General features: G+C 43.9%; 1 protein-coding gene across 6 annotated transcripts in view; it reads right to left on the bottom strand.

Moving 5' to 3' along the window:
- The window catches only part of TRPC4 (transient receptor potential cation channel subfamily C member 4), a 280,034-nt gene that overhangs the window by 129,381 nt on the left and 134,407 nt on the right, over positions 1–16,246 (bottom strand). For 4 of the 6 annotated variants that reach the window (XR_008316011.1, XM_053295519.1, XM_053295518.1 and 1 more), the window contains exon 2: positions 15,348–15,752. The exons of 1 other annotated variant lie outside the window; for it this stretch is intronic. Coding sequence is in view for 4 of the 5 variants with exons in the window: in XM_053295519.1 (XP_053151494.1) it covers positions 15,348–15,725 (378 nt within the window). In the remaining variant the exon portion in view is untranslated. Of the gene's footprint in view, positions 1–15,269; positions 15,753–16,246 lie in introns of those variants that run through there. One more of the 6 variants, XM_053295522.1, reaches the window with a different exon arrangement.

The following is a 16,246-nucleotide window of genomic DNA, read 5'->3' as shown; positions in this document are numbered from 1 at the left end:
CATGTGAAATTTTAAAAGTTAGCTAAAACCAGGACCCAATTAAGATCAAAAGTTTTTGTGTGTTTTTTTTAATTAAACCCACCAGACACAGATTGTAGATAAAAACACTAAAAACAAAACAAAAAAAGCCCTCTCTAAAAATATGGGTCTTCAAGTGTTTTTTGAAGAACCTGGGAGAGAGGCAGCATGATAAGGCTTCTCTGGGAGGGTATTCCGAAGCTGAGGAGCCACAATTGAAAAGGCCCAGTCTCTAGCAGTTAGAATCTCAGTCAGGGTGTAATGTTTGTGAAATGGCTAGCATCTGTGAGCATCCTTTCAGGAGCACTTTGGAGTCCCTGCAACTTCTCCCCTGTCATCTTTCTGAGCTTCTATATCAGCCACTGTGGTTGTCTTATGGCTCATGCTGGTTGTGCCTCTTTGGCACCTCCAGCATCAGCTGGGCACACATCCCTCATCACAAGCCTCTGTACCTTTAAATAGGGTCTGACATAGAAACAAGTTGTATTGTCTTGCTTTTGTTATGGGTCATTGACCGTGATAAAGATTCATTCATTCATAGGGTTTGACATTCAGTGTAATCTTTTGGGGAGGTAGAACTCTCATCTTGAGATTGCTGCTCCCTGAGAATTCTACAAGAGTGGCTCTGTTGACTTGGCAACAGAGATGCTTGGTGATTTGCCCAGCACCCACTTTTCTGACAGCACAGCTGATTCCACAGGCAGCCTGCCCACTGGCTTGTCAGGACAGCTGTGCACATCATGTGGGCTGGTCCAAGCATAGCCACCTCCAGCGACTAAGCTGCCTGATTCCTAACAACCACCACCTACCTATCACAACATGAGTCATAGACAACTTCTCTTTAAACCATGCATGGGAGGTACCAAGCAATAGATGGGAAAGTCACAACTGCAGAGCTCCAGAACTGAATCAATTCCCCATTCCTTTTCATATTCCCCTGCCCTTCAGTGACCAAGGAAGCAAGCAGAGGCAGCAACAGTTTCCCCTTCCCCTGCTCTCTCATAGCACATTGGTTGGGACAGGAGAATTGCAGGTGGAACTGGGTAGCAAGAGCTGGCAACTATTTAACTTCACTTGAAAGGATGTTACATTTATGTCTGTGTGTTTCTTTGGAAACCACAACTTCAGACCATTAGGGGATGTGTCCTCCCCTACCCAAGGGTACTCACCAGTAAATCTGCCCTACTCCTATTCCCTGTCTACATTGAACCTGCCAGTTGTTACCTGAATAGCTATCAGAAGGAAGGGAGCAGAATGGAGTATGTGAAAAAATTTCCCAACCTGGCCAGTCTGATGGGAAACAAAAACTTTGTATTTAACCAAAAAAGGAGGACACATGAAACCCCATAGGTTCTTTGCCTCAATTGCGGGAGGGGAGCCACGAAGCCAAAGTCTCAGATGTCTGGGGGGCGCATGCCTGAGTGGCTAAACCAGTCTCCAGTCTCAGCCAATCAGTGCAACCTCATGCTAAGTGAGGCCAAGTCGCCACTCTCAGCACAAGGCTGAGGCATGGCTATATTATCAAAAAGAAGGGCATTTGAAAATTGTACTACAATTTCCTCTCTAATAGAAAATTGAAACGGTCCCTCTTAATAGTCCCATTAAAGCTTCTTGGATCTGGACACACTCATAACTTCCCAGTGGAGAACTCATTCTTTTTGTGGGACTCCTGGGTTTTCTGTATGTTTTCATCCTTGAAAGCTCTTCTCTCAGCTGTTCACAAAATGCAAATAGCATCTGTAGTGATCAGTCACTGAACAGCCCCTCCTTTCCCCTAAAGAGTGAACCAGAAGTGAATCATGTCCTGACTGACAGGTGGTGACCTCTAGGGATCAGCCACTCAGCGCACAGTAGGTGGGACCTTGAAGGCCATGAGGCAGGAAGAGAACTTCCCTTTGTACAGTTGGAGATAGGCTTGGCTTGGCACCGGGACGTTGGCTGGGCAAATGGTTACAACAAGGAGGACTGCAATCTTGGGAAGTTAGGATTGCAGGGGCTTGAATTCTCTACTATGGATTTGGTGAGTTCAAGAAGGAAGCCAGGGCTTCGGCTTCAGGGAAAGGTTTAGACTAAGAAACAGTTAGTTCGTCAGTTTGTGTTGGATTTTTATTTTCCTTTCGTGTGCCTTACATATCCTTGCAACTGTTTATTGTGTTTTATCTTTAACATAAAATTATGCATGGAGTAGACAGAGAAAACCTTTTCTCTCTCACTCACAGCACTAGAACCAGGGGTCATCCCATGAAACTGAAGGTTGGGAAACAGAATGGTGGACTAGATGGGCCTTGGGCCTGATCCAGCAGGGCTGTTCTTATGTGTTTGCCTGGTAAGCAGACAAGAGATATGTTGTCAGTATCTTATATTTCTTACCTTTTCAGTCTTGTACAACAAGCACTCCCTTGACCAAATTAAACTTCTCAAATGCCTCCACATCCAAGATTGGAACCATCTGTTTAGGTACTAAACAATGAATAACATTAATATTTAATATTTGAGGATGCCCTATCCACCCCCAACACAGTACCTCCAGTGACTGTTGCTGGTGTCTATCTGATGTTGCTTTTTAGATTGTGAGCCCTTTGGGGACAGGGATCCATCTGGAGACAGGGATCCATCTTATTTATTTATTATTTCTCTGTGTAAACCATCCTGAGCCATTTTTGGAAGGGCGGTATAGAAAATTAATAAACAAACAACATTATCATCATCAACATCATCATCATCATAAGCATGTGGAGTACACAGTTAACAATCAATGGTGAGACACTTGGACAGGTTAGCATTAGAAGAGGCATTTTCCAAGGGGACTCACTATCCCCTCTGTTGTTTGTAATCGCCATGACTCCACTTCCGCAAATGCTAAACAAAACAGGCCTCGGATACCAAACATCTAAAACATCAAGTCAAATCAACCATCTGCTGTACACGGACGATCTGAAGTTGTATGGAAAGTCCCAGTCAGAAATCGAATCACTGCTAAACACTGTCCGTACATTCAGTAGCGATATAGCAATGGAGTTTGGACTAGACAAGTGTGCTGCATTAATAATGAACAGAGGGAAAATAAGAAAAACAGAAGGAATAGAACTGCCCAATGGAAGCAACATCAAGAACCTGGAAGAGAAAGAACATTACAAATACTTGGGCATTCTCCAGGCTGATAACATTGCACACGCTGAAGTTAAAAGAAAAACTGGAAGTGAATACATCAGGAGAGTTAGAAAAATGCTAAAGTCCAAACTCAATGGTGGAAACACCATACAAGCCATAAACACCTGGGCTATACCTGTTATCAGATACACTGCAGGAATAATAGACTGGACCAGGGGCGTAACAAGGCTGGAGTGGGCCCAGAGACAAAATTTTAAAATGGGCCCCTCGCTGATAAACACACACACATTTCACAATATATAGTCATGTGACTTGCCTCTGGGGGTCCCTCGAGGCGTGGGGGCCCCCAGGCAGCCGCCTCCCCTTGCCTAATAGTAGTTAAGCCCATGGACTGGACCCAGGCAGAGCTAGAGACGCTAAGACCAGGAAAATAATGACCATCAATCATGCTCTGCACCCCCGCAGTGATGTAGATCGGCTATACTTCCCTTGCAGCTCAGGTGGAAGAGGAATGCTGCAAGCCCATCAAACAGCAGAGGAGGAGAAAAGAGGCCTTGAAGAATATATCAAGGACAGTGAAGAAGATGCACTTCAAATGGTCAATAACGCGAAACTATTCAACACCAATGAAACAAAGCAGGCCTACAAGAAAGAACAAGTCAAGAACTGAGCAGAAAAATGGAAAAATAAGCCAGTGCATGGTCAATATTTGCACAATATAAGTGGAAAATCAGACATCACCAAGACCTGGCAATGGCTTAAGAATGGCAACTTGAAGAACAGAGGGTTTAATACTGGCTGCACAGGAACAGGCACTAAGAACAAATGCAATAAGAGCAAAATTCGAAAAGTCAACAACAGCAAGTGCTGCCTTTGTAAAGAAGCAGATGAAACCTGATCAGCTGTTGTAAAAAGATCGCACAGACTGACTACAAACAAAGGCATGACAAGGTAGCAGGGATGATACACTGGATCATCTGCAAAAAATACAAGCTACCTGTAGCCAAAAATTGGTGGGACCATCAAATTGAAAAAGTTGAAGAAAATGAAGATGTAAAAATATTATGGGACTTCCGACTACAAACAGACAAACATCTGCCACACAATACACCAGATATAAGTGTAGTAGAGAAGAAAGAAAAACAAGTTAAAACAATCGACATAGCAATACCAGGTGACAGCAGAATAGAAGAAAAAGAAATAGGAAAAAAATAAAATAAAAATACAAAGATCTACAAACTGAAATTGAAAGGTTGTGGCAGAAGAAGACCAAAATGATAATCCCAGTAGTAATTGGTGCCCTAGATGCAATTCCAAAATACCTTGAAGAGCACCTCAACACAATAGGAGCCACAGAAATCACCATCAGCCAACTACAAAAAACAACTTTACTAGGAACAGCCTATGTTTTGCCACGATATCTATAACAACAACAACAATATTGATAATATAATTCAGCCATCCCAGGTCCTTAGGAAGGACTCGATGTCAGGATAAAACAAACCAGTCAATAACACCTGTCTGACTGTGTAAAAAAGAATTAATAAATAGAAATAATAAATAGTATGTGATGGTAGCAAATTGTTGACCCTTGAACCCAGAACCTTCAGTTACTTTTATTCTTGTTGGGTTTAATTTTAGCCTAAGTTGGAGTTTTTTATAATCTTGTCCTGCTAACATACTGAGCAGAGCATCTGCTTCCAGTTTAAATGACCCACCTCAGTCCCTTGTATTTCTAGTGGCAGACTCCAATTCTTCTGATTACTGCTGCCTAATTAAACTGTGTCTACCTAAATGTCCTCCACCACTGTGTGCACCTGGGGCACTTGTGATCTGCAGCATGTTGCAAAATGATTGTGTTTTCTACAGTTAGAAAAGAACTTTCCAAAAACAGCACATTGTGGGGAGCCATACTTCATGCCAAAGTTTATCCAAAGTTCCCGTCTCCCTTCTGCTTTCAGTTGCACACTCCACAGCTTTGCCTGCCCATATTCCTTCTTGCTTAGTGCATGGACAGTCTCTTCAGCGGACTTCCGTTTCTTTACTTGAGCCGTCTCCAAGAGCATCTCCAAGATAGGGCTGAGAGATTCCTTCCTGCAACCTTGGAGAAGCTGCTAAAAGTCTGTGAAGACAATACTGAGCTAGATGGACCTATGGTCTGACTCAGTATATGGCAATAAATCACAGGCACCCCTGTGATAAGTATAATGAATACAGTAATGAGGGCAGTACACGCTCCATACAATGTAACAAGTACAATAAGCCACAGTCACTGAAGTTCGTCGTGCACGAGGGTGGTGCTGCTGTGTTGGAATGTGGTCATAAACCAAGCGAAGTGTAGCAATCCACCCCAGCAGCCCTTCACCTAAAGGCTGAGCACAAAAATCTAGCAAATGAAGCTGGAATCTGAAGCATGAAAATCTTGAAGATGACGCTGGAGTCTGAATCCAAGCACAGTGATCTTGAAAGCAGAGCTGACAGACATCCTAGGTAATGATCTGTTTCGTAAGAATCTTCATCAGAAGTCTAAAAATCTGTGCATAAATGGTCATACAAATGAATCCCCATATTTAACAAAGTACAAGATGAAAAACATGTAATGGATACATACACACCCACCTTCAGTCTGGAAAAGCCTTGTCCTAAAAGGCGACGACAAACTTCAGTGACTGTGGCTTATTGTACTTGTTACATTGTATTCATTACTGTATTCATTATACTTATCGCAGGGGTGCCTGTGATTTATTGCCAATACATTTCACCATTTCACCATTAATGTTGTGCTCAGGTTTTCAGCGCCTTCGTGTTTTTGCATGGGTTGCTTTTCGTAGTTTTTGCCTGTTTACCCGTGTTCCCCCCCCCTTTTTTCTCTCTGACTCAGTATATGGCAGCTTCCTATGTTCCCCATTGTGCCATTAGGTGGCTTGGTAGTATCTAAAAACTTTAATGAAAGGAGAGCTTTTCTTGTGGTAGCAAGCATGACTTGTCCCCTTAGCTAAGCAGGGTCTGCCCTGGTTGCATTTGAATGGGAGACTAGAAGTGTGAGCACTGTAAGATATTCCCCTCGGGGATGGAGCCACTCTGGGAAGAGCAGAAGGTTCCAAGTTCCCTCTGTGCCTTCTCCAAGATAAGGCTGAGAGAGATTCCTGCCTTCAACCTTGTAGAAGCTGCTGCCAGTCTGTGAAGATGATACTGAGCTAGATAGACCAATGGTCTGACTCAGTATATGGCAGCTTCCTATGTTCCACCTCAGCTACTCTGCATATCTTTAGATGTTGTTTTTTTCCCTCCTCAGGGTGAGATCCTCTTCTTGCAACAGCTTTTCCCTTATTGCTTTTTCCCTAATGCCACAATCCTGTCTCTGATCAGGAAGTCCTAAAGACACAGGTCTTGCTAAGGGGTTTTAACTCCATGACATAGTGAGGCTATTCTCATGACCTACTGGAAGGGCGAGGGGAAGACTTTGCCAACCTTGCCTACCTCCTAGATGAGCATTTCTGGCAGGGGCGTAGCAAGGTTGGAGTGGGCCCAGAGGCAAGAATTTTAAAATGGGCCCCACCTCACAAGCTCAGCTCATGAAGAAATCTTAAATGAGGCTGAACAGTGATAACAAAAAGCATTTTGTGTGTGTGTGTGTGTATGTGTGTGTGTGTGTGTGTGTGTGTGTGTGTGTGTATATATATATATATATATATATATATATATATATATATATATATATATATATATATAAAAACACCTATGTGCCACAACAGAACACCATCCTAAATTATTTTTTAAAAGGTTTTGTACATTGTGGATGATGCAAGTGATTTAATGGTACTAGAGAAAGACATGCTGTTCTGGTAGCTCCAGGTCTTAACACTCACATCAATTTTGGAGGATGAATACAACTGAAGGAAGCCCGGGCAGGTGCGCAGCTGGGGAAGTCAGTCATGTGACTTGCCTCTGGGGCCCCCCAAGGCAGTGGGCCCCCAGACAACTGTCTCCTCTTGCCTTATTACAGTTACGCCCCTGATTTCTGGACTGGTAGGAGTGCAGAGTATGCTCCCACATGATCAGCGCTGCTCTGTGCAGTGTGGATTACTCTGAGGCTGTGACTCGTTGTCCCGGCTTCTGGTATTCCACAGTGCACCGCACGCCAAGCACAGTGCACAGGAGGATTCCAAGATTGGAATCCAGATGCCCCAGGGAAAAGGAGCTCTAAAAAGCAGCTTGCGCTGACGCATCCCGGGAACCGGGCTTCAGTGCTGAATTTGTCACCGCAGGACTGCTGGGATCCGCGTGGAGCCTGGTGGTTCTCACGGTGCCTAAGCCTGGGTTTGGCTGCTGGTGAGAACAGCCTCATTGTTTTACACTTCTCATCCACTTCCTACCTACACTGAAAGAATCGTTAAGGCTGTTCCCACAAGCAGCCTGACCCAGGCTAGGACAGCCCAGCCTGGGTTAGCTCACTATTAAAAATAAATAAATCATGAGCCCAGTCAAAGTTAAGCATCTTCAATGGGAGACATTTAAGTACATGTTGAACTCTCCCATTAAAATCATGGACTCATGGCTGAATCGTGCTTTGTGTTTTTCTCTAAAGTTTAATTATCTGAATTTTCTTCACATAAGTGGAGGCGGATAGAATCCAGTTTAAAATCTAACATTTTGTACCCAGACAATCCTAGTTGTGCACTAGAAAAAACTATGACATGCATAAAACATGTAAATTGAACAAATTTATTCTTTTGCATAATTCATTGTGTAATTTGTGCTATCTTCCATAATCCATTCTGGTTTTGTTAGTTGTGGGGAGAGTCAAGGAGCTCTGCCAGGAACTAAAGCCCTCCTCTACTTATTTTATTTATTTTATTGTTAAATTTATATACCGCCTTTCCGTAAAATAATCCCAAGGCGGCTACTCCTCTAACCAACAGAAATGTAATGTAGCCCTTCCCATCTGGCTTCTGAAATTTCAGAAAGAAATGCTTAGGAAATTGAATGGTCACATTCTGTAATTTTTCCATATTCCTGCAGAATCACGGTAGACATAAGGTCCTGCTCATAGCTCCAGAACAAAGTGCTACACAGCTTTGCAGGTGTGGGGTTTGCCATGGGTTCTCTGGGGGGTGTTGCTTAGGCAGAATTAATATAGGAGTTTAAGATCAAAGAAAACGACTTGTCTAAAATTACAAGTTGCGGGGTACCATTTATTTGAATGGCCTCATTCTACAGTTAGGCATTAAAAAGTAAAAGCTGACAAGAGGATACGTAGAATTCCACCACTGCCTCATCCAAAAGAAAAATAAGTTTTTTTAAAAATACTGATATATAAATCTATTCTTCTCTGTCTTCAGACAATTGCAATGTAGCAATCCAAAAAAGAGTAAAGAGATGTTAAAATGAATGCTTTCACAATATACGATGCAGCTCTTATTATGCAATTGCAGAAATGAATTATACATTTTACTCATCATTCGCTATTGAATCTGAAATGAGATCAAGATAGTATAATTAAATGATATTGTATGCATTGTGAAAGGCCTCTAGACATTTCAATGTGCTGTTCATTTAAATGTATCAAGAGCACTGATAATATATATGAGAACTCGTGGACAAGAGAAAAACAGAAACTTACATCTATTGAAGCTATTCTCACAAGCAGCGAAAACCGGGCTGGGGAGGGGGGCTCCCAGAAATGCACTGTGCACTCACACCGTGCATTTTTGGGGCTCGGAGGGGGGCGTCACACAGTGGCACTTACCTGCACCCAACCCCTGGAGCAGCCGGGCGAGCCGCAGGCAAGCCACCGCTCGTCTGGGTGGGCGATCCACCCGCCCAGGGAAAGGTAAGAGATCGCCTGCGGGGAGGGTCGGGAAAACCCGCTCTCCCCAAAGACCTCCTTTCAGCGCTTCACACTGCTTGTTTGTAGTACCTCACTGTCTAATTCTTGACTCACAGTTTTCCCTGCACGCAATATAGGTGTGTTGAGCATATATTTATGTCTCTGTTCCCAGGCTACAAAAAACAGGGAATGAACAGAACTTGTGTAATATGAATGCTTTGTAGGAGTTCCTCCTCTTTGGTAGGGAAAACATTTACTCTAACCCAGGGGTGCAGACTTGCCGCCCCCAAGTGTTTGAGGAGCCCCCTCATTTTACCCAATTCCCCCAAAACCTAATAACCAATAACTTTAGTTTTTCTCCCCCACAAGTGTCTTTCCTCCCCCACACACATAATTTAAGTGAGGGACTACTTCTTAGACTTTCCCTCTGTCTGCATGCCTACTGCAACTTCAGATCTGCTCAACACCTCTCTCCTCTGTTTGCTGCATTCCCAGTTACCAGTCTCCAGACTCCCCACCCTGTTTTCCTTCAACAACAACAATATGGCTCGAATAATTCTCTATTCTTCTGCCATGATGCCATCATTGTGCTGGGTGCACTGCAATATGGCAGGCTGTTCATTTTGTGACATAAACCTCCACCCACCCAATGCTTCAACTTGGGCAGGACCAGCTTTAGGATAAATAGTGCCCTAAGTGAAGAGTGCCTTTGCCTCCCTCACCCCCACAATGGTTTGGCACCCTATGCTCAGGAGTAAAGCATTTGATCAAATAATTTGTTATTCTAAATCAACCCACAATTACAGAAGACCAGTTATTTCCCCCAGCACTGCTTCTCCTCACACACATTGAGGCTATTCACACGATGGGGTGAAGTCGGGCTAGCGGAGGCTAGCCCGATTTCACCCCATCGTGTGAACCACCGGGCTCGGCTGCAAGCCCAGTGGTTCCTAGGTGGGTAACCCGCCTAAGTACCCCTCCCCTAAAACCAGGTTTGCGGAGCGAGCGCTCCGCAAACCTGGTTTTAAAGATCATGAGTAGCCATGGTGTGGCTCCGTGCCGTGGTCACTCACAAGTAGACTCCCAGAGGTGAGACGAAAAGCTGCCTTCTGGCTCCAGGGGTCTCCCCAGTATGCCCTGCACACTTGCGCTGGGCATACTGGAGCTTCCAGGGGCCACACGGCCTGTGAGCTCCCCAGCCCAGTCACAGCTCCCCAACCCAGCTCCCCTCCCCAGTCATGGAGCCAGCAATTGTGTGGGCGGCCGATCCAGCCACCCAGGGCTCCCTCCCTGCTCGTGTGCGGGGAGAGCGGGCTTAGCCCACTCTCCCTGCTCACCCTTCTAAACTGGGTCTCACTGATCATGAGACCCAGCTCATAGTTTTGCTGTATAGGAGTGGGGTGGGCAAATTATTCATATCTGATACCCACACAGGGAGCAAAAATGTGAATTTTTTGAAAAGTCACTGATTTGCATATATTGTTATGAACATAATGAGGCTATTCTCACAACCAGCGAAAATTGGGCTAGGAGAGCCTAGCCTGATTTTCGCTGGTCGTGTAAACCACCAGGCTCGCAGGAGAGCCCGGTGGTTTACAAGCAGGTAACCCGCTGAATTGCCCCTGCCCTTAAACCAGGTTTGCAGAACGAGTGCTCCGCAAACCCGGTTTTTAAAATCATGTGTTGCCATGGCAACTCACAAGTAGACCCCTGGCTGGGAGGCTAAAAAACAGCAGGGCATGCTGGAACTTCCGAGGGCCACATGGCCATGAAATATAGTGAAGATACATACCTCAAATGGGTTTTTTGCTTCACTTTTTGGAGAAGTAGTAATTATATATATTTATTTATTACTTACTGAGCCTATTCTCACGACCAGCCAAAACCAGGCTAAGGGAGCTCAGCTCGGTTTCAGCTGGTTGTGTGCTGCAATGGGAGCCATGTGGCTCCTGGCAGCTAGTCCTCTTAAATGTCTCCCCCGCCATTAAACAAGGTTAGCAGGGTGCACGCTCCACTAACCCCGTTTTTCTAGTTGTGTGTCATTGCAGCGTGGCTCTGCACTGCAGTGACTCACGAGCAGACCCCCGATGGGGAGGCTACAACAAGCCTCCTGGTGTCGGGGCATTCTAGTACTTCCGGGGGCCACTGCATGGTAGATTCTGGTACTTCTGGGGACCAGGGGGCCCCCGATCCCCACTGCCCCAACCGGCTCCACAAACCCCCTTATGGTGCTTCACACTGCTTGTGTGAAGCGCCTTATTTACTTATTTATTCTTTGTTCAAACAGAGCCACCCTAGAAAGTGGGGTTAATGCCCCTCCTCTGGTTAAATTTTTTCATCAATAACTGATGAGTTGTAGGAGGTTGAGTTCCTCTGCAAAGGGAGAAATTTGCCCTTTCTTTTCTTCCTTGTTCTAAACTCTTCTTTCAGGCATGAAGCATACATGCAGCCAAACTGCTTGTGATGCAATTGTGTGGGCTTCATGAGGTAAGTCATATGTTAAAACTGTAGAATCTAATGGAAAGAGTTCTGGCATGCAAGGACAAGGCAGTGGAGTGGAACCAGAAGCATTAATAGTTTAATGAAATAGATATTATGTACAGAGAAGCAATTGCTCTTGCTGCTGGCTGTTTGTTAGTCCCGCCTCTATTCCAGGAGTGGAATATAAGTAACTAAAGCCCCACTCAAAAGCTAGCCTGGATCAAGTAAAGGATTAACCAAAAACCCTACATAAGCGATGCTGTTTCCCCACATTCTTCAAGTGGATTTGAGCCATGCTATGCCAATGTCATGTTGTTTTTATTTGTCCTGTGAATTTTAACTTTTTAATACTGTTTTCACATTTGTTGTGTTTTTTCACCTTGTACACCTCCTAGAGATACATATATCAGGCAGTACAGAAATATGATAGATCGATCGATCGATAGATAGACAGACACCCCTCAGTGGATACGACCTGGAAAACACGGGCTCATTAAAATGTATACCAAGCCCTGTTCCCACTTACATCAAATTAAATGGATTACAACTGAGCCAGATTTCCATGTGCTTCAGTTTTCACATCAGAGCTTGACCTTTCAACAAAGCAGAGCTTTTCAGTGAAGCAGTAGGCCTGCTCAGTCATGTGAGGAAACAATCATTTGGGGGAGTGCTTCATGCATTTAATGTACCACCTCCACCCTAGCCCCAAGGGGCCAACCCCAGGGATGCTTCCCAGCCTTGAGAATGAAAGAACCATACAGTCCCCAAGATGGCCCAAACTCAACAGTCAAGAACCAAGAAGTGTCCATGCCATTATATACCCAGTGAAAGCCCCTCCTTGCACAGCTAATTTCAGTAGGTGGGGCCAAAGGGAGGCAGGAGATGGAGCCATATGGGCTGCAACATTGAGGCTTTTACAGTGTATAAAGGTACGGGCTGACTCAGTCATGTAGGGAAGCTTTTTGTAGTTGATCCTTTTCAGCTGGTTCACTCTCCTACTAAGGGTTAGGCTTATGCATACTTGGGTCTGTTGAATTAGTTTATGGACACATAGCTCTTTAGTCCAAACCTGTATTAAGGTCCCTTGAAATTAAAATTAAACATCTCTAGAGAGGACGCAACAAACGTTTTAAAAAGTATTTTAACTTACTTTGTTTTAAATTGTTTTTAAAAGTATTTAAAGTATTTTAATTGGTTTTGATTGGTTTTGAATGGCTTTGAATTGTTTTTATATTGTTTTGAGCACTGTGTTTTAAATGGTATTTTGGGGGGTGTCTTTTTAAACTTGTTATACACTGCCCAGCAGTTTATAAATCTAATAAACAAATTAATAAATAAGGGTGGTATATGTCATAAGAGAAATGAAGACTGTGTGAGCAGTTTGTTATGAACCCCATATATCAGAACCAAAGGTACCAACTCAGAAAGTATGGTGAAATATAGGCCTGTGTCTGATTTCCGTTTATTAAGAAATGATACCTGAACTCAAGGTGAACTAGGATGTTGCTCCCCCTGCTCTGGAGCAGGAGGTGATCCAGCATTGTGTTGTTAAAATGGATATGCAAGGAAACACAATGAAGCCAGGTCTGAATGCTGAATGCTGTAATCCATATGCTAATACCACTGGCTACCAAGTGTCTGTGGAAGAAGCCAGGGGGCTGATTCCCCCCCCCCCCCACTTCCTATTAGTGTTAAATCTTTGTCAGTGATTAACTGTATTGTTCTCCATGGAAGTTCAACATAGCCAAATGCATACAGAGATCCGTCTGTAGATTTTAATCACAGCTCACTGATGCTACAAATGTATTGAATGTCTCACGCACATATATGTTACTTTAAATATAATTACACACTAGAGGAGAGATATACAAGAAATAATGGAATGACTGTCTCACACAGAATATCCTGAATCCCCTTTACTAACTGCTGACCTTTTAACACCTTTTGGGGAAAGATGCAATTTGCAGCATCTTAGATGCAGATTCCCCCCACCCCCTTCCTGAGCACACAGAGTTTACAGAAGATGAGATTCAGAGATCTCTCTGGACTAGCCAATATCCTGAATAATTGAGATTTTGTTCAGAAGGTAGCAGCAAATTATCACCTTTTGGACACACAGGAAAAGAGGAGATCTTTGAATAGATTCTATTCAAGGATCAAAGAGAAAATCACTATAAGAATGAGGCTTTTGAGACAGAGAGTTTAGCAATCTTTTGCTACAGCAAAAGCTGCTCACAAGAATCCCAGAGTTTTGCTGCTAAACCGCGGGGCAAAGCAGGAACTCTGCCATGGTCAGAGGCTGTCTGTGACTTCTACTGCACAGTGAGAAAGTCAAGACTCCCCAAGCCACGAGGCTCCGGCTATCAGCCATGATCTGGGCACTGCAACAACTCCTGTCTCCGCCAAGCGCCTCACCCCTTCAGCTGAAGTGATTCTTCTCTCTCAAGCCTCCGTTCCTGGTAAATATGCTGCTCCTACAAGCGTGGAATCTCCTCCATCCTGTTCCTGCTCCCTTCTCCTTCCCCCCCCTTCTTCCCTTCTACTAATCTCCCCAAAACCATGCCAGCCTGCAGCCTTCATCCCCCCCTCCTTTCCTTTCTGCCTGTATCTGAAATGTATTAGAATCTAGGAAGATTTAATTACATACACATATGTAGCTAGGCACACGGGTGAATATTGGTACTGGCTAGGAAGTTCGGTTTAAATACTGTGCTGATATTAAAAAAGTGTTCTGCTTTCTGCTTTGCTAGATTAGTCTCTTATACTCAATAAAGCCCATTGAATCTTTGAGTGGTTGGATCTCTTTTCTTCATTGCGTCCAGATCAAACGTGGTCACCAATATAAAAGAACTTGGTCCAGACCTATTTTATATACTAGCTAATGAGCATATTTAGTATATAGATCAGGCCCGGTCTGTAACAAGTTCTAGCTCAGTCCTGGTTCGATATGAAGAGGGAGAAACTGAGGGTGACCACAGTTTATATGCAGCAGATGTGATTGCTTCAGACACACCTTAGTGTTACACCAGTGTTTCTTTCAGTAAGTGCATGAAGAGTAGATGACATATTTGCATATTTACAACACCCATGTGAGCACATTGAGAAACTCCTGCCTAAAGCCAGGGCTCCTGGTGGTAAAAAAAACTATGGGCATGTCACTCACACAGAGGCTGTTCTTATACGTAGGAAAAGCCAGTATAGGGAAGCTGAACCTGGTTTCACCTGCACTTGGAAACTGATGAGAGCTGCTCGGCTCCCGATGTGCCAGCAAAACCACTTAGGGAGCCCGTCTTCGTAAGGAGGTTAAGGGAACAAGCACTCCCTTGACCTCATTTTTTCGATCATCTGCCAGCCCTGGTTGGCAGATTCTGACAGCTTCCTGTTGGCACTGGGAGAATCCCCACAATGCTGCGCGCACTTGCATGGTGCATTATGGGAGTTCAAGGGGCCTCCCGGATCCCAAACCTCCCTGCTACCAGCAGCGGCGGAAGATAATCTGTGTGTGTGATCTGTGTACCAGCAAAGATGAATGGATTGTCTGGGGGGGGGGGGGGGGTAAGCTTTTAAAGGCTTCCTCCCTTGCCCTTTCTTATGATAATGACAAAGGGCTCTTTATGTGTTTCTGGCTACAAACCTATGCATACTTCCTTGAGATTATGCCCCATGGACGTTTTGTGGATTTACTTCTGAGAAAATGTTCATAAGAGAGGGCTGCACAGCCAACATTAGTGCACTCAGTAATTGTGTCTACCGTGTAAAATGTTGCACTAATTATACTTGAAATGCTTGACAGCACCACCACCAGTAAGCTGAAACCTTCACAACTTACACTGACAATTAATCCCATTTGCTCTCCCTTTTTGGTCTGGACTCAGCTATCTTGCAAGGTAGAAGCTTCCCCAGATACCTGTTTCTCCCCGCTGGGCTTCTTGTGGTTTAAAAGCAGCTCAACTGCCCCAACGACCTCTTTCCTGATGGCATGCAGCAGAGCATCCCCGAGATACACGTTAAAGCTTAAGAGCAGCTCTATGAGCTCCAGATTCTCATTCTCGATTGCAATCAGGAGAGCCGTTCTTCCAAGGGGGTCGATGCAGTTAATATTGATCTTGAAATAAATTTCCGCTTCTTCTAGGGCTTGCTTCACGCTGGCATAATCTCCTTTTTCTACAGCATTCAAATAGGCTTTCTCAGCAGGTGAGAGTTCAGACTCAGCTCGTACAATGCGGAGAGGGATGCGATCTCGGTACGGGGCACTGACACTTCTCTTGTAATAGAACTGGGCCATAGTTTACACCACCCTATTCGTATCTCTCTGCAATTGAAAAAAGAAAAAGGCATCCATCAGTTGCACATTGTTGGACCACAACACACTGAGTACATCATTACTGTAGCAGCCAAATTCCACAGAAATAACCGTGGAATTATTTTGTCAAGAAGACAAAAATAGCTGTGTTTGTGTTTTGTCAAGAAGACAAAAATGCAACCATCCATTGAATGCTTATGTTGAAGAAGCTTTATTCATTGGTTTGTATTAGACTATTTGTGTTGTTATTCTATTTTGTATATGCTGTTCTTAACTTATATTTCCCCCTTTCTTTTGTGATGTAAACCATTTTGAGAGTGCATTTTCTATTGAAAAATAGTGTATCAGTATATAAACAAGCTAGTGAAGAGGTTTGTTTTTTTTTTTAAAGGTGCTCTTTTAATATTGTGCTGTAAGTAAGTAAGTAAGTAAGTAAGTAAGTAAGTAAGTAAGTAAATAAGCCAGTTTAATCAGATGAACAAAACACACAGAAGGCAGTCAGA

Source organism: Hemicordylus capensis, chromosome 2, assembly GCF_027244095.1.
Source record: "Hemicordylus capensis ecotype Gifberg chromosome 2, rHemCap1.1.pri, whole genome shotgun sequence".
Lineage (NCBI taxonomy): Eukaryota > Metazoa > Chordata > Lepidosauria > Squamata > Cordylidae > Hemicordylus > Hemicordylus capensis.
This window is presented reverse-complemented; position numbering and strand designations above follow the sequence as displayed.